This window comes from Agrilus planipennis, unplaced genomic scaffold, assembly GCF_000699045.2.
Source record: "Agrilus planipennis isolate EAB-ADULT unplaced genomic scaffold, Apla_2.0 scaffold19, whole genome shotgun sequence".
NCBI classification, from domain to species: domain Eukaryota; kingdom Metazoa; phylum Arthropoda; class Insecta; order Coleoptera; family Buprestidae; genus Agrilus; species Agrilus planipennis.
In genome coordinates, this window is record NW_020438954.1 from 1,878,732 (window position 1) to 1,902,244 (window position 23,513).

General features: G+C 33.6%; 2 protein-coding genes across 3 annotated transcripts in view; both read right to left on the minus strand.

Moving 5' to 3' along the window:
- The window catches only part of LOC108743599 (innexin shaking-B-like), a 29,962-nt gene extending 13,041 nt beyond the window's left edge, over nucleotides 1-16,921 (minus strand). Inside the window, exons 1-2 of the mRNA XM_018479178.1 lie at nucleotides 16,544-16,921; nucleotides 16,007-16,346 (exon numbers count right to left, since the gene is read on the minus strand). Of these exons, the coding sequence (XP_018334680.1) occupies nucleotides 16,007-16,346; nucleotides 16,544-16,584 (381 nt within the window). The 5' untranslated portion in view covers nucleotides 16,585-16,921. The remainder of the gene's footprint in view (nucleotides 1-16,006; nucleotides 16,347-16,543) is intronic.
- LOC108743607 (innexin shaking-B-like) overlaps nucleotides 7,224-23,513 on the minus strand; it is a 37,113-nt gene continuing 20,823 nt past the window's right edge. Inside the window, exon 5 of one of the 2 annotated variants that reach the window (XM_018479198.1) lies at nucleotides 7,224-7,366. In XM_018479198.1, coding sequence (XP_018334700.1) covers nucleotides 7,307-7,366 — 60 coding nt within the window. In that variant the 3' untranslated portion in view covers nucleotides 7,224-7,306. Of the gene's footprint in view, nucleotides 7,367-16,958; nucleotides 17,109-23,513 lie in introns of those variants that run through there. The other variant, XM_018479189.1, reaches the window with a different exon arrangement.

A 23,513-nucleotide genomic window follows, 5' to 3' on the forward strand; every position in this document is an offset into this window, starting at 1 on the left:
AAAATTTTCTATTTTTAGCATGACAATTATTTCGCTAATGTGTTACACTTCATTTAAGAAAAGCTACTGTGGTAGCGAAACAAATAAAAAATTGTGAAAATTACGAGTTCTATCATTTTTTATAGAATTAATTTAAGGATAAAAAGTTGCCGTTTCCATCTAGGCCAAGCCTGGTATTGCAAACTTCAATCTCTTGGTCATTCCATTGAATATAGAATAAAATTAGAGTACTTCTTCCGGAATACCTGTTGGATTCGATCTGGTACCCGGCAATCTGCCACCTTTTTTAGAATTTTATTTAATAAGTATTATGAAGATTGGAAAAATTTTGGCGGTTGTTGTAGAACAAAAAGAAAAGCTCAAAACCCCAACGCCAAAACACGACACTGTAGTTGTCCGAAGCACTTTTCGGTACAGGGACTGAAGAAGGTAATATTGTTACCGGAAAGTGCTTCGGACAACTACAGTGTCGTGTTTTGGCGTTGGGGTTTTGAGCTTTTCTTTTTGTTCTTTAATAAGTATAACAAAAAATCGGTAATTACGCTTCTATTGGGATAGGTTATTTGTGCTAATTTGTATTATTTATTGATTACTATACTAAATTATTCCTTTTTTTTATATAGTTTTTGTATTTACGTTTTCTCGTAGACAAGAAAGCATCAGTATAACCGAACTGTTGGAATTTCTGTCGCTTGTTGGTATATCAGGTTTTGATTAACGATAACTTAGTTTATAAATATTATAGGCTCATTTCAATTGCTTCAATTCAACCCTTTCGTTGAAAATCATTGGTTTAATGTTTACAGGACTTTTTGAACGGGACTTAATAAATAAATGAAAACTCGTCAGAATGAAGATATTAACCATTAATCATAGTGGTTACCCGGTGCAGCTAATGCTAATATCCGGTTATTCGGAACCTGGCAAGATCACTATCAGCGTTGCCAGCCTGTACGATAATTATGGGGACATACGATAATTTTGCTTCAAATACGATGTACGATATCGTAATTCAAATTTTTATTAAACGTACGATAATCCGTGCTTATGGGACAAAAAAATATTTTCAAATAGTAATATGTAAGTAGTGGGACTACGATATTTGTTTCTGCCAACCTGTTGCCTTGTTTTTCTACCTTCTTAAAATCTTTTGTTAATAGAACAAATGGTCATTTGAACAGTCTCTGGGTATTTTCACTCCATAAAAATACAAATTCTCTCTAATTTACAACAGAGCCGGGCAAACTCGGCTCTTTTGATTCTCGAAAGCTTCTCAGGTAGATCCTAACAGCTTCTCCTTGCTAAACTGGCGACGGTTAACGGACTTTTACTTACAAATCAGTGTATTGAAATGAATAGGGGATGCAATAAATTTGAGATCACTGATGAAATGTTATCTCGTTTTAATTCGAACAATCTTTATAAAAATAATAATAAGAATAATGGTGATGATAGCGATGACGATATAATAATAAAACAGAATTAATACGTTGATTATTATTATTGCATTAGATTTTATTGTAAAAAAAATATTTTTATGTATGTTGAATAGTTGATTTTAACAACTTGAGTACAATTTTATAATGTTAAAATAAATACACTATATGCATGGATATATAAATATATGTTGAAAAGTTGTTTATTTGTATACATTCAATAAAATTTAATTGTTTATGGACTCTAAAAAAAGAACTTTCTTCCAAAATGTTTAAAATCCGCTCCGAAATTCATTTTTCTTTTTGAAGTTATTAGCTTGTCAGGAAAGTTTTTATAGTGTCCTCTATTGATGGTATAAAAGAACTGAGAAAACCACCGGGGCACACAGACTCTCTTTACAAATTCATACTCCCACCACTAGACTATTACTACGATGCGCATACGCAATAACGTACGATATTTTTGATGTTAATACGATAATTTTTCCTAAAGAGTGCGATAACTCTATCTACTGAACCTGGCAACGCTGATCACTATCCGGTGCATTTCAATGTAGGACAGTTTTCAGAGATACGGGGGTTCAAATAGATGTTGCCGAAATACATACATATTCCAAACGTTCACCACATTGTGTACCTTTGCTAGTGCGATACACACAAAAGAAAATGTCGACAATGGAACGTCTAATTTCTATGTTCGATTAACTTTTTGCCTTACATGTATGTTATTGTACACTACCGATTGAGATGCCTGATGAATTATCGATAAAAAAAAGCCAAAATGTTGCCGAATCAATAAATTAGTGTTTTGATAACGTTTACTATCCTGCTATACATTTTATATTCAGTATAATGGGTGCATGCGAACAGAATCAATTATAATCATAAATTTTCATAAAAACATGTCTTTTTTTATAAAAAAACTAATGTCTTCAATGATACGATAGAAGGTTATTAGAATCACGTGCATTTCCTCATTTTATATTTTCTGCCAGGAATTTTCAGTAGATATCAAGGCAGAAAGAAATCCTACATATATAGAAAATATGCATAGACACCACTCTTTACTGTAATTGTTAATGTACCAATATAATTTATACTGCAAATTACATGGGTCAACTAAATTATCCTCTGTTGTCGCCCATTAGCCCTGCTTGCAACGCCTGAGGTCCTCAGTATTCCAAAAGGAATTGCCATCTGCATCGCTTTGTCAGAGTCAAGTTTAATTGTTTCCACAAATTAATATCCCCTTGTACCGTTGGAACGCGTTAACAAAAGACAAAGTGCATCTTGTCCCATGATAAAGCACATGCAGCGGTGCATTACTATCATTAGCTTGTTTAGTCTTGAGTTATTTTAGAAAAGTAAGCAGTAGTAGCAGCTGCTGCTGTTGCATTTTTAAAAGTGAAACAGCTGTGGAACTGTCTCGAAATGTTGCTTTTGGACGCGTTAGGAGGAAGAAAGGATTGACGGCATTATCTTAATTAAGAAAGTGCTTTTTTAAGGAAGGAAACAAGGGAGATGCATATCATTATCGATAATTGTGTACCACGGCAGCTGTGTACAACGGGTTTTTGAGTCAAGAGCGATGTTTTTAGGACGGCATAAAATGAAGTGAAAACCGCTTATAACGACTCATATGGCGACGAAATTTTATACTATTGGGAATTGTTTATAACGCCTTCGTTTGTATGGTGTCAAGGCGACGTCCGCATTTGGCAAAAATATCTTGCATCTTGTACAAAAATATAGTGACTTTGTTTATAATGTTTATCCGTATAAAATGCCGCAATTTTACTGCTTATAACGGCTGCGTTTGTATTGTGTGAAGTTCATGTATGCGTGTGTTAGGATGTGCTGCATCTTGTATACATAAACAGAGCGAACTGTGTTTATCAAGGCTCTGTTTATAACGTAGGTTAGCATACAAAGGCGAAACTTTCGGGATCCGCTTATAAAGGCTCCGTTTGTATTGTGTCAGGGCAATATCCGCATTTGTCTAAAATATACTATCGGGTTGTTCGGAAAGTCATTTCGTTTTTTCCCGACAGAGGATTTAATTGTATTCCTTTGCACCCAACTTCACATTTAAGCCGTATAATTTTTATATACTTTGAGAGCTCATACAGCAAGGCTTGCGGGACGGGGACGAAAAATGGGTTGTATACAACAACGTCAAACGCAAGAGGTCATGAAGCAAAAAAGATGAACCGGCTCAAACCATTTCCAAAGCCGATATTCACCAAAAAAAGGTGATGCTGTCTGTTTGGTGGGATTTTAAAGGAATCGTTTTTTTTTGAGCTTTTACCGGATAACACAACGATTAATTCGGAAGTCTACTGTCATCAGCTGGACAAACTGAATGATGCACTTCAACAGAAAAGGTCAGAACTAATCAACAGGAAAGGTGTAGTGTTTCACCAAGACAACGCGAGACCTCACACAAGTTTGGTCACTCGCCAAAAGCTTTTACAGCTTGAATGGGATACAATGCTACACCCACCATATTCTCCAGACCTGGCACCATCGGATTATTATTTGTTCCGGTCACTCCAAAATTTTTTTAGACGGTAAAACCTTCACCTCAAATGAGGAGGTCAAAAACCCTCGATCAGTTTTTTGCCAGCAAAGACCAAAAATTTTATGAGCGTGGAATTATGCTACTACCAGAAAGATGGCAAAAGGTGTTGGACCAGAACGGTCAATATATAATTTAATAAAGTATTTGTTTATTATACGAAAACTGCCTTTCATTTCCACAAAAAAAAAACAAAATGACTTTCCGAACAACCCTATACATCTTTCGTGCAAATATATAGTGACTCAATTAATGCCCATTTGCATAAAAGCCAAAATTTTATTCCATCCGTAGTTGCTTATAATGGCTCTGTTTGTATTATGACAAGGCGATGTATGCGTGTGTTGTTATGTTGTGAACCGTGCTTATAACGCCTCCGTTTATAGCGTCGATTCGCATATAATGACAAAATTTTGTACTTTCGATAATAATAACCGTAATAAAATATTTTTCCTTTTAATAGTTGAATTGAGAAACCAAACTACAGTTAGTAGAAGATTTAATTTATACAAATATATTTAAATATTAAATATTAGGGAGATGTTTGTGTGTTTGCAATATTTGTGCTGTCAGAAGTCAAATTTTCATTTGCTATAAATTATTTTAATTTATTTTGCAGTAATTATGCAAATATTTTATGAGCCGAACTTTATTTCTGCACCAATAATTTAGAAAGGATTATTGGGCCTTTTTAACATTTACGAACTGGATATTTATTTAGTTATATTGCTTTCCCAATAAAAACACTAATTAGTGTTCAATTGAACTGAATTTACTGGTACGATTCGTTAAGCTTTTGCTAATGGGATTTTGTAAAATTTCATTCGTTTTTGTGCGTTTTCAATTTAAAGTTGAAATTAAAACGTAAATATTTTAGCTCTAATCGATCTTATGTTGTCAAAAAGGGTTTTCAATTTTTTTTCATGATGGTCTGACTATTTTTCTGTATCCTCTAAGTGGATTTTTCGTTATGCCGAAGCTGACATACGAAACGAGTCGGTAATTCGTTACAGCCATTCGGTGTGTCAGTGGATATTTATTTTCAAGTACTTTTCAACATGAAAAGCGTTTTCGTTATTGAAAGAATACTTTAGAAACGCATTATTATTTTAAAATAGAACAGATGAAGCAGCATCCGGTTGTGTTATTATATTTATACCTGAATTTTCGTTGCATCATGCCAGTTATTTGAACTAGACTCAGTTTTGTCACTAAAAATTGTTGTGTGCTTTTACGTGCCAGAACGCCGCAAAAATTGGACATAATTCGTTGAACTTCGCATTAAAAATAACGAACGATTAGGTAGTCTATTATTTTAGAAATAGAAAAAAAAATTGGTATCTATATGTAACCATGTCCCTCGCGGTTGAGGTTATATTTCTATTTATTTAGTTGGTAGATATACACACAATAATAAATGTGTATTTATTCAAACAATGTTTTCGATTATATACCACACTTATTTAAATAATACCACCGTGCAGTGCTGCCTATATTGATCAGGGTGGGAACACACCCCAACCAGCAACAGCGGTGACCATCGAGAGCAGTTGCCAATTATCATCGCGTGTTCTATAACTTACAGCCTCGCTGCTAACTTCATAATGTCGAATTTTCGTTATATGTGCGCGCGCGACTTCCGTTGCATGCTATAAGTTTACTCTTAACGAAGCAGTAGATGTATAATATTATAAAAAAAATCTGCCTTCGATTACGTTATTTCCACAAAAAAGTTTTCGAAATAAGGAATAATTTTGATGAATTTTACTGAAATTAGTAGAATTAATTATTCTAAACAAAAATCTGCAAAAAAATTATGGAAAATTCACAAATAAGTCAGTCTTGATTAAATTCGCCAGTGTGATTGCTGCTGCTCACGACTAATTTGACCTGTTTGTCACCACTGCCTACTTTAAATCCTTTTAAGACCCTGGATGTGCTCTACCTGCTACCACACTGCCCTGAATCTGACGTTTTTTGATATATTTCAATCGAATTTTCGTCGGGGCCTGCTCATTTTGGTGTTGGTTATACAGTAGAACTTCTATAACTCGAACATCAAAAGAGAGTTGTTTTCGAGTTATACAGATGTAGTAATCTTCAAAGTAGTGAGTTGTAAAGGTTTAAAGTAAATCATTGCTATGTTCGAGATACACAGGTCTAATTTAATTTTTCGAGTTATAGAGGGAAAATATGTACCAAAATAGCTTGCAGGGACTCACTGGTTATTTCGACTAATAGAGATTTCGAGTAATGGAGGTTTTAGGACTTGAAGCGAGGTTCGACTTAAAGAGGTTCTACTGTACATTGAAAATATAGTAGGATCATAAATCATTTTTTGCTTTGACGTCCTGGTACGACTCGACTTTTCGTCGAGGAATTCTCCTATTTCTCTTTCCTTCAATCCTTCTCAAGTGTCCTATCATCCTTCTTCTTCTGTTTGCAATGCAACAGCAGACACCTCTTTTCCTTCTTATTAATTATCCACACGTCCTCTCTAGTTCTTCTTTGTGTTCAAATGATTCCTTCTATGTTTCGACAGCACTAACGCTTTCAACGGTTCCCTGTATCTTTGTGTTAATGTCGAATATCATCAATACATTTATATTTCAAGAATAACCAGTAATTGCGAGAAGAATGAATTTTTCAAATTTCCTGTTAGACGATTTGACAATCTAGCTACATTTCCTGTTTTTATTTCAGCAGCGGTAACGATCATGGGAAATCTGATCGAGAATCACTCAATTTTTAATTTTCTGTAATTAATTAAGATCCTTATCTATAGTTGTTATTTATACTAGTGAACCGAATTTTAATAAATTCCATCAACTTGGGTCTTTAGGTCCATTTAAAGTTAAACTTCTTAAAAGCAAATTATGAATGTTGAATGCTGAATGAATAAAAAGTTCAGAATAAGTCAATTAGCTTCAGTTTGTTGACTATATTAGCTACAATTTCTCGCTATTGGAAGTTCAAACTTTGTTTTTTACTAAAGATTTGAAATCCATACGGAAACTTTAAATACAACTAACAAAATCAACAATAATAATTAGGATTTCTACCAAGTAATACATTGTGCAATACATAAATCTACAGTTTGTTCCTCCACCAACCCAAATGGACAATAAATTGCAAATAACTTAACATTGAAAAAAACCCCTGAATTGGTGTAAATCTACAAGTGTGTTTACCTGCAAAAATAGTGTAAAAGCTGTCCACTGGTAATAGCTATACCTCCTGATATTCTTATAATTTCTAGAATTAGTAATGCCAGGATAAATTACATCTTTTCCTACTTCTTTTTTGAAAGCATCGTTAACACTGTATGTTGAATGTATCCAGCAAAATACATCTGTAAATAAGGCAACAGAAATTATTAGCAGCTGAAATTTGTTTTTAGGGTTCCGTAGCTACATCTTTGGTTTGTCTGTATGTCTGTCAATCCTGTTACTTATATACCTGTTAATTAATATCTAAGTTAAACCGGCGTATAAAGAGTGTGTGATTGATGGGATAGAGACCATCCACGTTAATTGGAAAAAAGACACTGATGTCAAAATAGTTTGTTTACGGTGAAAAATCAGAGCCAAAATAGGGTTCCAAATGATTTTATTGATGTACAATCGACATCAACCATTTTATATAAAAAAAATTGCAACCCCATTTTGTTTCCGATGTTTTACACATTGTAATAAGAGAAAGAAATGGAATCCATAGTTTTTTTAACTTTGGGTTCATCTAATAAGTGAAGTTTCTCGAATCGTTTTCTAGGAATTTTGGATTATAGGCATTTATTAGCACACTAGAACATATTGTAGTTTTCAATTTTACACAATTGGCGTATGTCAGTTCGATATTCTTTTGCAGGTTGTTTTGTCATAATTCATAGAATTTCGTAGTTCCTTGCTAAAGGTACGATAAGTGGTGATTTGGCAGGTGCTGATAAGAATTTGGAACTTAAAAATTCCATGGACCATGACACTGAACCCCGAAAACAATATCAATCCAATATTTCTGATTATCCATTTCAAAGGAGTTTAGAATTTTTTGGGCTCTCTTTAGTTAAAGAACTAGAAGGAATTCATGGAATGTCTCCTTGTCCTCTTTTTAAAGTTCCTATTACCTTCAATGGTCAATGTGAGCAACTTTTATTTATCATTTTATATAAAATTTAACTGGTGATACTACCAAAACTTTTAACGGCAAAAATGTGTTTTACATTTTACAAATAGAAAATACGTTTGGAACAGTATTTTAAATAAAATACAAAATGCTTTTTTCAAAGAAAGTACGTAAATTCAAAGTAAAAATATTTTATTTGCATTTTAAATGCAAGTATTTCAAATAAATCACATCTCTGTTCATTTGTTTTGCGAGCTTTTTGTTTGTATGATTGTTTTTGTTAATTTTGTGAGCATAATTTTGTTCATCGATGTAACCATGTTTGTATACTTGTGTTTTCCCACTGCAGTTTGAGTAACTCCATTAATTTTTGAGTAATTAGATAGGTCGAAATTGGTAATCGGCTACGGATGCATGTCGTATGAACCACCGAAGCGATTTGTGTTTTTTATTTTTAATTAGTACAAAATGTAACTTACCAAGAAACGAATCTCTGACGTTAGTTCCTTGACAGTTAATGTTATCACCCCATAGCCGACTCGTGAGCAAAATAGATACCGCGCACAACAGAAGGCAAGAAGTAAACGATGTAGATAAATTGAAACCGAAAAAGCAAGTCTTTTGTCTTGTTACTCTCAGTAAATTTGATATTCCGTTAAACCACGAAATGTTAAACATCATGTCTAATAAATTTAAATTAAAAAAAATTTAGTGCCTAATGACAGGCTCAGGAATGGACTAAAAGCTGCAAAAGCTAACACAACATTTTTATGTATAAATGTTTTTTTGTAAAAGAATTTCGTGTATTACTACGAAATGTGTCGGAAATTGATTCCTTCTTATTTGCATATTCTTGAGATAAGGTCTGATATCAGCAGTTGTGAGAATGTCTGTGTAAATTGAATTTTATGCTATTGAGTTGGAAGATAATCTTAATTCTGCATATCGTACCTATCAGTATCTGACGAAATTGGTAGGCTACATCTGGTGGCGAAAACTTAAATATTGATAGAGGTACATATAATTTGCATTATGAATTTAACTAAATTTCCATCCCGGTCAAAGTTGTCGTGCAAATCAGTTTGTTTTGTGCCCTCTTGTGAAAGCCGGCATCATAATACTTAATCCTTAATTAATAATAACTTAATACTTTTGACGATGTAACTACCCGAGATAAAAATGTTCAGTCTCTCAGAGTCTCTGAAAGCGAGACTCGAGTCTCCGTCTATCATCGAGACTGTCAAAAAAACTGTTTAGCGTCTCTGAACTAGAGACTCGAGTCGCTCATAGAGAGATTCTCATTTCGTATCCAGTCTCTGAAAGAGAGACTCGAATCTCTCAATAAGTGGTGTCTCGATAGACATGGTTAAAATTAAAAGTTCAACAAATTTCAGAGATCCCAGTCTTTCTACGAGAGACTCGAGTGTCTCAATTTTTCAGTTTTATTCATTCAGTCTCTAGGTCAGAGACTCGAATTTCTAAATTAACAATTTTATCGTTCGAGTCTCTCATACAGAGACTGTGAGAGATCTATAAAACACCTAGGCAATAACTGAGAGACTGTGAGAGACGTTCTCAGGGACGCTGAAAGACTCTGAGAGACTAGGGAGAGACTGAAAATTTTTGTCTAGGGTAGCTCCTAAAACTCTCCTCCTTCTAGGAAATTCCTGTTACTCGGCTTAATGTTACCTACCCCAACTACAAATATTACACATTTTATTTTTTGCATTTTTATGTAAAAGCTCATAATGCTTTTAACAAATGTTATTGTAGTCATTTCTATTTAACTCGCTATTTTGCCAGACATCAATATACTGTATCATTACAAGGTTTTCAGCCCGAAGAACAATTGGATAGGTACTTCCACATGAGCCAATTTTAGCATTTCTCTAACTATTTGCGAACAATAGTTCTTTTTATGCTTCTAATATGATTTTAACTGGGCTATTTTTAGTTTTATACCTATAGTGCTTTTCTACCCTGAGTTATCTGACTCACTAAATATCGAAAATCGGCTATTTTTGTCCTAGATTATCGTCTTTGTATATTAACTCTTATTCTACTTTTATATCACGTACGTACTAATATTGTAAGAATGAACGTATCTCCTTTCTTATTTTCACTTGGGACTGTAGTCATTCTCTGCGTTCTGAACACGCCCTTGTTAAGTTAGGAAATGCTTCAAAAGCAGTACAGATAAAATGAAAAAATTTAACCGAATAATGGTAAGCGGTGCATCGGTTAGCGGTTGCTTCATCATCATAAGGTCATCAGTCCTAAGACTGGTTGGACACGTACCTCCACTCTTTCCTATCCTGAGCTAAACTTCGCATTTCCCTAAAACTAGAACAGCCCACATCCTTAACTATTTGCGAACAGTAATCTAATCTAGGTCTACCTCTACCCCTCCTAACTCCNATCCTAAAATTAAAATTGGCTGTCAACCATAAGTCCTTAGAATCCTTTGAAGTCAGATTTTAATACGTGCTTAGTTGCTTAATAGAAATATATATATATATATATATGTATATGTGTCTAAGGGTGCAGAGGTCAATGTTGAAAAACATTTTTGACATTAGGTTTATAATAAAAACGGTTACGTTATCATTAAACCATAAACAGTAAGTAAATTTTATATTGGTGAGTAAGGTTCGTCGCTTGATCTAACGTTGATGTCTCCAGCGGTTATTCGAAAAATTCCCAATTTCTACAAGACTAATTTCAAAAATATCATTCAACTTGACTAAAATATGAGCATGATAGACTATAATAACAAATATTTAGTTTATTTTTATGGTACGCCGTATTTTACATTAATATTACTCTTTGTAAAATGTAAACATTTTATTTAATGCCAAGGAAACGTATAATAGTAAGTAAACAGGCAATTTCTGTCCAAATTAAAACTAATATGAAGTTGATTGAAAATTTTATTATATTAATTAATTTTTTAACTGTGAATGTTCCTTTGTTACCACGTGGTCTTTGGTGTTTCATATTTACTTATACTAAGCCCCGTCCCATATTAGATGACCTAGTAATGTTCTTTTTATTAGTTTTGGTAATTGTCCAGAATTGAGGCTCCAAACCAAAATCGTTCCAAAAATTTTTTCATCGATTTCCTGTCATTCTAAATAATAGAATTAGATATTAGAAGGTGGAGGAGACAATTTTTTATGACTTCATAAATTTCTTTGGTCTATTATTAATATTAAAAGAAGAAATAGCTATACATACACCATATACCATGTGTCTATATGATGTATGATGTATGCTGTAATAAAAAAAAATGTTTCTCCCCGCCTCAAATATAATCATTGAACCCTCAGAAATGACCGTAAATCGATGAAAACATTTTTGAAGTCCCAATTCTGGACAATTACATTAGTTTTTTGGTAATCTTACACATAAAAACAAAATAATAAAACCATTGATGTTTTTTGTTTAATTAGTATTATTTAAACTTAACGTAGGCAAAGGGCAGTAGGGATTTTAATTTTGGTACAACCGATAAGCAAAAAAATCCACAAAAATATTAATATGATATATAAAAATATGTACGTAATGTCTTTTTTTAATACGTTTTATGTAAAATAAATAAAATGTAGTTTTATTTTATATATGAATATATTAATCATACATTCAATAATAGGTATTAAGTACTTAATAATAACGTCACCGGCTATTACGACTATCGGTTTTTACGACCAAATATGAGTAGTCCGTTCGGTGTCGTTATTATAACAGATTTTGACTGTATATCTTTAAACAACCGTCTTTGCTTTCACAAATTCCTGACAATGTTGGACTTTCTTTAAAGTCTGATGTTGGCATCATGCTCAAATTGTGCTTGTCCGTATCTCTTTCTGTTACACATTAATTGGTGCAATGTTATTCCTTTTTCTTTATTAGTGTCCGCTGCAATTCCTACTTGGCATCTCTTTTCCATATTTACGATATTCCCTACAACGTCTGTCGTAAGTAAAAGTAGGCGTCCTAATATTTTTGTAACTGTCATTTAGTGGATAAATCTCCAACCTAAACAAACTCACATAAAAATTGTAGATATGAAATCGGATCTATGACCCAGCCGCGTAATGTGAGTTTAACAACCGGGTTCTGTCATCATCGATTTATGCGATTCTCTCAAACAGTCAATACGTTTCTTTGTTGTGGCGTAAAATGTACTAGGAAAGAGCAAAATCGTTAGATCATGTCATCTATAAGCAAACCGAACGAAAGTAAAATAAATATTTAGACATATGCGTGTTCAGCCGCCATGTCCATCTTGTTTGTGGATCTTATCGATTAATATAACCGGCTGAAGTAACCGCAAAATTTAAATCGGCATTTTTATTATCTAGTTGTTTACTTTTTTACTTATTTATATCTGAACACCTTAGAAAATCGAATAACAGTTACAGTAATTTTAAGAAACATTTAACGTTCTCTATTTATGCTAATTGATTGAAAAGAAAAACAAAAGGGACGAACATTTTCAGCGCCATCTATGCGTAGGGATTCTCATTTGATAATAGGGTGCACACAGAATGGCAGGGGTAAATCGACGACAAATGAAATGTAATAAATGTAACCTCTCATATACTTCACTTACTTTCTTTTAAAGTTTTGTTCAATCATGAATAGTAGTGCGAGTCGAAAACAAGCGTTAAAGCCTTTAATATGTCTTCAAATATAAATAAACATCTCGTTGATATTTTTAGTAGTAAATGGTACCAATAACAGCACATTTGAGCAATGCAATTGTAGTGGATAAAATGGTCAATTTTTCCGTGCAGTACTGTACGGATTATACGCTCCTCACCGGTTAAGAGTGTGGCCGAGAGTTGTCTCTTTCCTTTTTTGGCCTAGTGCTGCTCTTTTCTACTTTGCGCCGGTCAAACTGAAGGTCACATCGCTACAGAAAGTAAACGAAGTATAACTTCTGACCACTTTAGTTCCCGATACACTCTAAACTCCTAGCAAAATAATGTTTCTTTAACTCTCCCCTGTATTCCTATAACTGCAGGATAAGAATGGGGGAATAATAAATAATTAAGAAGGTATGCTTTGCCATATTGTCTATTACCTTAATGATATAGGACATATTCATGACTTTTGAAGTTAACGTGCAATTGGAAATAGACAGTAGGTAATTTCAGATTAGTTGTAGACAATAAGAATCCCTGAATAACGAAACATCGGTAGCAGATAATTTACTAAAGTGGTGCATATCCAAAATCTTAAATTTTATTCACATAACACCCTGTTACTTATATAAAAAATTCATTCTTTCGAAACAACAAAATTATACAAATATTTATATTTGTCATATTTGTGCCATTGACCGACAAGGCAATAACTGAATATGCTTTCGCAAAATGGTTCATTATCGCCTCTGTCAACGTTTTCAAATTTAGTAACGAAGTTGGTAAATATGGGTCAGTCGCTGTCGAGACTTCGAGATATAATCTACGTTCACGTCGTCAACGCAGCTCTAGCACTGAGGATGTCAGCCGTAGTAGCCGACGAAACGTCTGGACAGAATAGTTCACTTAAACCACGTCCCTATAGCCCGAATCTTCATTCTACTAATATTTTGACTGATTAAACAGTAAATAATTAGTTCTTTGTTTTAATTATCTACTCAGTATTGTAGCTAAATAAATTAATTATTGCTGTGACATATTTGTCCTACCGTTCGTTTTCGAGGTAGATGTTTTTAGAATAGAAGAAAATTAGGTTATGTTACGTTAGGTTAGATTGTTAACCTGCTAAACGACAGATTTTGGAGTAGCAAAAGGTAAAGTAAACACTGCTCGTTAAGTCTTTATGGAACAAACGTCATATTTTTATATACAGTTTGCAGCTCCTCGATTATAGCTCGTCCTTTGCCTATTCCATTTTTGCTACTACTCGTCCTGGAAACATGCATTTTATCGCATAATGATGATGAAGGTTTACAATCAACTGATTGCACAAGATGTACGCAGTGTTCTGGTTTATACTCTTATTTATTTGATATTACCTTTAAATAGAACTTTATACATTAGAAATAGTTTTCTATAACTTCCTTATAAACATAATAAATTTCGTACCTCGAGAGATAAACACATGTAACGCAATAGTCTATTTCTACTTGCAATTTACGTTTGTCGATTCATTTGTGTACGAGTAGGTAAATAGTGATACAGTTCGCGGGAAAAAGGAAGTTTAGAGGACGTTTGTTTAAGATTTGTTTCGTTTTCAAGCAAAAACCGTGAAAATATCGGGCAACTGTACTTTTAAAATCTCTGCGAAACGCATGTTTATGAAACCGTCTTTGAAGTTGGTTCCGCATTATATATCTATAGCAAACTTTCATAGTACTGGCAACTTTTGTTTGATGGATTTGCTTAGGATTTGTATGAGACTACGGTAGGAAAAGACAACACGAACAAAGTAAGTGTTGTCGTGATTTGATTAATTTGTAGAGGGTGCCGTAAACTTCACTTTTATCGAAATACAGTAAGACCTAGCATAACGTTGTTTTGTTTAGCGCTGTTTATTTCAACCCGGGGATTTCCCGAAATTGTGCGCAGCGCAAGATTTCCGAATACGTATCTACATAACATATCCGAAACAGTGTTGTTCTGTTTCTTGTTTGGTGCGGTGCTGTACGGACGCATTTTTATCATAGTTCAAGAAACAGCAGCTAGTCTTTCTAATGATGAGTTCAAGGAATTAACTGAGGAAGAAGGAAACAAAAATATTGATAGTAGTGATTTGGAAGAAGAGCAAAAAGAACTTTCGATGATGTTTATAATTATAAAAAGGAATTTGACCACTATAACTGAAATTATGGACCAATTAGTTGAAAATGATCCAAATTTTGACAGGAATTCAAAATCAAGACGGGGTGTTATAGATGCTTTATCCACTTATCAACAACTTCCAACAGAACGCAAACTACATTAGATGCCTTCTCGACAAGAAGGCAGAAAATTAAAAACACAGAATAGACTGAATGATTTGACTGACTTAGAATTTTATTTGTTTTTATAAGTATATTCGTTTATATTGTTTTTATTTTTGTAAGAAATAAATGTTTGGTTTTAGTTTTATTAAAAATCATCCCCTAACTTCATTATTTACATGTTAAGATAGCCTCGTTTAGCGCTGTTTCGCATTACGCTCTACTTTGATGGAACGTATCCTACGCGTTAAGCGGGGTCTTCCTCTATTTCATATTAAACGGAAATATTATCCAAAGTAGTGACATGCAAATTGTATAGATGCTAACTATTAAGGTATTGAATAGATTTTTACAATGATACAGAAAAGGCCCAGAAGTAATACCTAAGAAATTAACGTTATTAGCTATTTGGCAGTAGCTTTTCTTTCCGAATGAAAGATATCCAATTGGTAATAGGATGAAATTTTCAAATAATCTCCAAAATGTTCCATCAATTGAAGGCCAAATACCTTAATTTATTTCAAAACTAAACTAATGTTTTAAATAGTTGACACAAAACTAAATATATTTGGAAATCAAACATGTTTTCAAAGCGGGGTTTTTATTATGATATTCATCCATAAATACCTTCAAAAATGACAGAAGCACCGATAGATTTATCTGAATGTTGAAAAACATTACGCCGTGTTTGTCATTTCTTTCACTTCAAGGCGTACAAGCGTTGAATTTCTTTCGTAAAAAAATAAAGAAGAAAATAATGTTTAGCGAATTAGGTCAGGCAGGCAGGTAATTCATTCCCCGATTTCCTCCGGTTTACACTTAAGAATACATTGCGCACGAAAATAGACGTGTAATACCACCGGCGTCTACCTATCAAATACATACACACATATATTGTTCAGTCGACCTACTTACTTGAAAGAAAAGGCAGAAGCAGACCCACTGGTAGTATTTGTAGAGTTTCTTGTCCTTTTCGTCCTTTGCCGTTTCCACGCCGGGGTAAGGTACTTCCAATCCAATTTTCTTGTAAAACGCCGCCCTCACGGTATACGTCGAGTGGATCCAGCAGAAGGTGTTGAGGACGTCTTCCGGTATGTCCTTGGTATGGACGCAGTCGATGGGATTGCCCACGTACTGTCTCGTCGTCAATATAAGACTGAATGCGATCAGAATGATCACAGTGATCGAATAGTGGAGTCGGAATACGACGCTGTCTATGTGGACATGGCTGACCCTGATCAAATTCTTCAGGCCCCTAAAGATGTCCAACATATTGAGATCTCCTTGTTCCCTCTAAATGCCACGGGATATGCAGGATAATGCTGCTGATTAATTTTAATCGGAATGCTTTTGACATACTTCAGTTTTGGTTTCTCGGAACAATTTTACATCACAAACAGCTTGGACATGGCATGCAATACACTTTGAACGTGGTAATTTTGGTTTACTCACTTGGAACCCTTTCCACTTTTGCATTGAAGCAACACCAACATCGCAAAAAAACCTCTCACTAACTAGCTATTCGACTATTAACAGTGTGTCATGGAACAACACTCATCAATCATCAACATCATAATCGTACAAGTTCAACATCACCAACTTTTACATGTTATTATCGTTATGATTATTATTGAAGACATTTTTGGTTGTGTATCCGAGGCTGTAGAGGAGACCTGGAGATCTTTGAGAGCATCTTTCAGTTACGGGGCGTCAGTTAGGACGTGAAATGTTGGACCAGCGACGTCGAATAACAGACGCCGCGACGCTTAATATAACACTAACTGTCTTCACACAGGCCGACGTTCGACCACATGGCACACTATGACTATATGCTAACGTTCAACGTTCAGTTCGGTTAGTTATAAATATCGCGAAAACGGTGTTATTGCTGGGTATGTGTTTGCTTTGGAAATGGCAGCGATGCCCACAAAATGCACTTTTTATGCTCGATTTTTTCGACAAAAGTGACTCTTACTTGCAATCTTTTTGTGTTACTGTTTTTGTGTAGGTCGAGACCCTGTTTATTTATAAAGACATTCATTGGATCTTATGCACTAAAATGGACTTTTGGGAAAATAAAGTTTACAAAAAGACACTTATTATTCTTATGTGCACCTTTCAAACATGTAGCACCCGTTTCCTTTATTTGCAACTTAAGCCAGATTATTACTGAGTGCATCTATTTATTCGCATCTCACACCAGTTATCGTAAAGAAAAATATGGTTTTCAGGCTCCTAATAAAAATTGTACAGTCAAGTGCAAAGTCTTGTCATAGAACAATAATTTTGCATGATAAATAGTCGATAACTTCATGAACCAACCTAACACTTAGTTGATTATATTTATTAAATTATTTTACAGAGTTTAAGTGATTTATTAAAAACTCGTTATTCACAATGACTTAATCATATTTAACTGAAATGCAGTGATTACAATAATTTCATTGTGAAATGAGCATTTTATTCAGTTATTTAGGTAATTTACTGTTCTATTAGCAAAACGAATTTAAAGTCAAATGTTTTTGCGATTGAAAACTTACTGTTTTGGTATTTTTTTGTGGGAATACTTGTAGTTAAGAAGAATTATTACAGTTTAAAACAAAATTTTTCCTCATTGAAGTTTAAATATTTCAGGCAATGCATTACAAGTTATTCATTACTTGTTTTGCCGACTTTTAAGGCATTTTTTTTATTATTTTTAACAGTTAATTAGTATATTCAATTTAGTAATTAGTTCAGTTAATACTCACAAATTTGCAGTGATATTATTGTAACTGAAAATTAGTGAATATTCACTGAAATTAAATTAAAGTCAACTTCAACAAGAGCACGGTCTAATATCTTGCGAATTTTAAATGCAGTGCTTAAAGAATACGGCAATGAAAACTAAATGCATTGAAACGTTTCTTGAACACTCCATACAACATCTATGCACATTGTTACTACAATGTTAGAGTAATTTATAGGTTTCAAACGAAGTAAAAATAATTTTATTTAAGTGCACCTACTTACTTGTAATGTTTAGCTGCGAACACTATTGAAAACAAAAATCGGTCTATTAAAGAAAATATCGCGCTGCTATTTTTGAAAGTCCTTCAAATAGGCGTTCATAAGTACGTAATTATTTACCGATCATTACTATTTACTTATAATACCGATCGGACTTCGCTTTGGCTCAAAGAAACTGTTTCAATCTTGACGAGATATCATAAAATTATGGGCGTTTTGGTACGACTGATAGCGCTTTATTTCTAGACAACACTCGCCACACGCCAAAAGCAAATATTAAGGAGGTATTAGTTACTAAGACAAACTAGTCAAGGATCCTAACAATTAGAAGTAAAACGGTAACTTGGGAGCAAACACAGAGATCCTTTTTTGTTTCAAAAGTATTGCAGTAATTGTTAACAAATAGCTTCCTACTAAATGAATGCCAAAGGAAGTCACTGTTTTAACTTCTTATAACGATGAAAGGTCAACAGGTACGTAAATGCCTCATGTTGGTAATTTGATCTAAAGTATAAACAAATTATTCAAATTTATTATTTTCATTTTTTTTGTAAATTAATTAATTTTGATTTTGATTCTATTACAGGTAATACGACAAGTACTATAAATTTCATAAATGTGAATAATAATAAACTCATATTTTAATACGTAAACCAGGCCGATATTGACTGTGGTTTTCACATTTAATTGGTGTAAAAAAAGGCAAGATGTGAATACTATTTTTATCTAATTGCTTAAACTCCATTATTTTGTGGAATTTTAAAAAGTTAAAAATACTTACTTTGTTTCACAAATTTAGTTAGATTGCTGTAAGAATTGTTCCGACTGTGACGATATTCTCCGCTCAACTGACATTAAGGATAACAAATTTTACTTAAATACAGTAGTTAGCTTGGTTTATGATTTCAAATCGGAATATTGAAATTTATTTGAATGTTTAGTAATTTATTGCTATTTTTGGATTTCGAACTTTCCATCCGAATCTAATGCTAAGCTATTTGTCTTTATTTGATGTATGAAGCAATTTCAAGATCTAAAGAATGGTTTTAATGTTGCTCTTTATTGTTCCCGTCGCTAATATGGTAATTATTCTTTGAATATAGTGTAATAGCCCAAGTGAATATGAGAGCTTTGGCACAAAGCTTCTTATCAGCGTTGCCACATAAATTTCTTTTCATTCCCTGTTTTTTTACCAAAAGTTCTTTATATTTCCTCGGAGATTTCTATGACTAAAAAAGGATGCTCAAACAAAAAGTTTCATATTACTGTGAAAATTCATTTAATATTTTGTTGCTGTCGTACTTTCGTTTCTATTTTTTAAGAACAACAGCCAACGTTTCGCTCTATGTTGATAAAGTCCAACAACGTAGGACGAAACAAGCTGTTGTTTCCGAAAAATAAAAACCTTTAATCCCTGGTCGGTTTTGATTCATCTAGTGTTTTTATTCATAACGGTATAGCCTAATAATTGAATTGGGATAACTTTTTATCGTATTTTGAGTCAGTTTGAGTTATAATTTCTATAGTTTGATGTTTCTATTCTAGCAAAAATGTTATTATCAAGTTAAACTCCTTTTATGACAACAAGGACAGAAAACGTAAGAGTAGGTACTCTGCGCGATGAGCGACTGCGCAACATTTTCGGTATTACTAGTTGTCAAACAACCAAAATCTCCTTGACTACGTATCAAGTTGCATGCGCACTACGCTACTGCGCAGCAAACTGACGAGTAGGTACAATTTGAGTTGTGTATTAGAGCCATCGTTTTTTTCTCATTCTATCTCTATTCTTCTTGGTATTGGTAATGCCTCGAAGTGCCGCCAATTTCATATACAACTGTATGCATTACTACTACTGTATTGGTTAATTTTTTATTGGATGCAACTGTTTCTGTAATTGCTACTAAATGATCATCGAACTGTAGAAAATGACTCTTTTCTTCTCGGCTATATGGTGTAGCTATAGTTTTAGTGTGTGTACAAATACATGTACAAACAGTTTGGTATATTAAATTCGGTAGCCACTTTTATTACTGTTGTATTTTACGTTTTTAATTTTTATGATGTTCTTTCTCCGTAACGACCTCGTTAGATAATCAACAGATATAGCTAGTCTATATTTAAGAATTTTAGTACTGGCGACGTTAATATTATAATTTATCGGGCACTATTAAAGGAGAGAGGAACTTGTTCTTGGAACTTTTAATGAGAAATGATAACCTCTTGAGGGTTTCCTTGTTCGCTATCTTGAAATGTAAACGAAAACCTTAGAGCATATTTTTGTTGACTATCTGTTGACTTATTCGACTTATCAAGGACTATAGGGTACCAACCCAAACATTAAAACCAATTAAAGGGTAAAATATAGATACATATAAGAGACAAGGACTCAGCCAATGTAGGGTATACTATTTATTGTGACTATGATTGAAAATTGTACTTTTTGGTTAATAATTGTAGAAAAACGTCAAAGGATTTACGTTTAAGAGAACCTATTAGGGTTTTGTAGAGTTTCATTCAACTTTATTAAGCTTTGTAAAAAGGTTTTTGTGACTCGGTTTCTATCGAACAATTGCAAAGTAATGGACGGGTCTAAATGTCCAGATTCGATGTATAGTTGGTTGCATGCATTCTTATGACATATAATCATCAATGATGCATTTTTAATGTTTGACGTGTATGACTGCATTATATTAAAGTATACATTATGGAATGATTAAAAAATATTAAAGTTCTTTTGGAAATGCCTTATATCAAATGACGAAATGTCAGTTGTGGTTTGTAAATAGCATTTTTACCTTTCAACTGCCTTTGGCTTTTGTAATAATACAAAGGGGAGCTGAGGGAGAAATAGAAGTTCAGCTGTTCAATCCTCCTAGTTCAGAATCTCGAAATTTGACCCGAAGGAAGATCTTCCAGCACATGCAATAAGAAAAGTTCCGAAAATCATAAATTTCTCGTTCTACGTGGAATTCTAAGGCAACTTGTTTGATTTTGATATATTTTTCAAACAAAACGGTAGAATCAACAATTTCACATAAAACGTTTAAAATCCTAAGCACACTTCAACCCCCTAGGTGCCATGATCTAATTATTTATGAACTACCTACTAGTAATACTTAACAAATTTTATGGTAGGCTAGTATATCAGTACGGATCATTCACACTGTGAGTGTTACTTGTATTTGTCCGTAATTTTTGATTAGTTCAAATAAAGTTAAAAATTTTGCTTTTAGTTTTCATAACGCGGAAGTTTAGACGCACTTCGTACTCAACTTCCTGGCAATATTCTTGGCTGTCTACTATGTTTGCCTGATGTTAACGAAACATTTCAGTGGAAGAAATGCTACGTGAACATATACACGGTGATTGATATGTAGTAAACAAACACTATTCTTAATTTTTAAACCATTAACTTCCAAACTAATACTCATCATCAATATAAGGTCGTCAGTCCTAAGACTGGTTGGACATGCATCTCCACTCCTTCCTATCCTGACCTAATCTTCGCATTTCTCTTGAACTAGAACATCCCACATCCTCAACTATTTGCGAACAGTAATCTAATCTCTTAACTCCTGTTTCTTCCTCCAATATATCTCTGATTAGACTTTCATGTCTGAGAAGGTGTCCTACCAACCTATCTCGTTTAATTTTTATTGACTTCCATAGAGTCCTCTGTTCTCCTATTCATTCTAATGCCTCTTCATTTCTAACCTTCTCTATTCACTGAATCCTCATCATTCGCCGCTAACACCACATTTCGAATGCTTTTAACATTTCTTTTCCGCCGCGCTCACCGTCTATGTTTCGCACCCGTACAGCGCCGCGCTCCAAACATACTCCTTTAACAATCTTTCTCGAATTTCTAAATTAATTGTTCGTAAGCGTAGAAGTCACTTCTTTTTATTGAAGGCGACTGTACCGTGCGCTATCCCCTGCTTTATATCCCTATTACTTCTTTCGTCCTGACTTATCTGACCTTTTAGATCCCTAAAATCAGCCTCTTTTTCTAATCTTTCGTCTCCTATCTTTATATTCGCTCTTTCCCTACTTTTTCTTCCCTTGCATATCAGTATTTTTGTTTTACTTTTATTTATTTTCATACACTACTGTTTTGTAGATTAGATTTACGTAATATTAATAGGTATTGACTTCAAAAGGGCTGAATTTTGTGGAAAAAACAATTTTGGAAAACTTTTACTTACTTTATTAAAANACGCATCTCCACTCCTTCCTATCCTGAACTAATTTTCGCATTTCTCTAAAATTGGAATATTCCATTCCACATTTTTAACTATTTGCAAACAGTAATTTAATCTCTTAACTCCTGTTTCTGCCTCCAATATGTCTCTGATTAGACCTTCATGTCTGAGAAGGTGTCCTACCAAACTATCTCGTTTAATTTTTATTGACTTCCATAGAGTCCTTTGTTCTCCTATTCATTCTAATACCTCTTCATTTCTAACCTTCTTTATTCACGGAATCCTCATCATTCGCCTATAACACCACATTTCGATCGCTTCTAACCTTTTTTTTCGCCGCGCTCACCGTCCATGTTTCGCACCCGTACAGCGCCGCGCTCCAAACATACACCTTTAAGAATCTTTCTGGAATTTCTAAATTTTTCTTTCGCGAACACAGGAGTGACTGCTTTTTATTGAAGGCGACTCGACCCTGCGCTATCCTCTGCTTTATATCCGTACAACTCCTTCCGTCCTGACTATCTGACTTCGTAATTACCTAAAATCAGCGATTTTTCTAATCTTTCGTCTTCTATTTATATATTCGCCCTTTCCCTACTTTTTCTTCCCTTGCATACCAGTATTTTTGTTTTACTTTAATTTATTTTCATACACTACTGTTTTGTAGATTAGATTTACGTAATATTAATAGGTACTGACGCTGCTTTCTATTTTTAACTCCAAAAGGGCTGATTTTTGTGAAAAACAAACAATTTTCGAAAACTTTTACTTACTTCATTAAAATTCTTAGCAAGTTTCAATTAGGACATCTACAGAAGAAGGATTAATGTCAATCAATCACTAAGCCATCTATCAGTTTTTAAAAGTAGATTTTTCCACAAAGATCGCTTTGATTATGTTTTACATAGAAGAGGCCATCTGTGTCAATTTTTTCAAAATTTGAAATAAGCAATTAATAAACACATTTGTGCTCTAGTGTTAATATATTTTGTCATTATTGTATTGGCATTACAAATATTGGAACAGTATACTTTTGTACTCATTTGTACGCTTGGGATAGAAATATATAGGGTGATTGGAAATTGCTCGTAATCCTCTCAGGAGAGAAGAAACTATCACTAATGTGGATTGATTTATTTTTGCATGTTTATTTACGTTTGTCATTCAAATGGCAAATTCTGTTTCAGATTAGCGATGCTAATGAATTA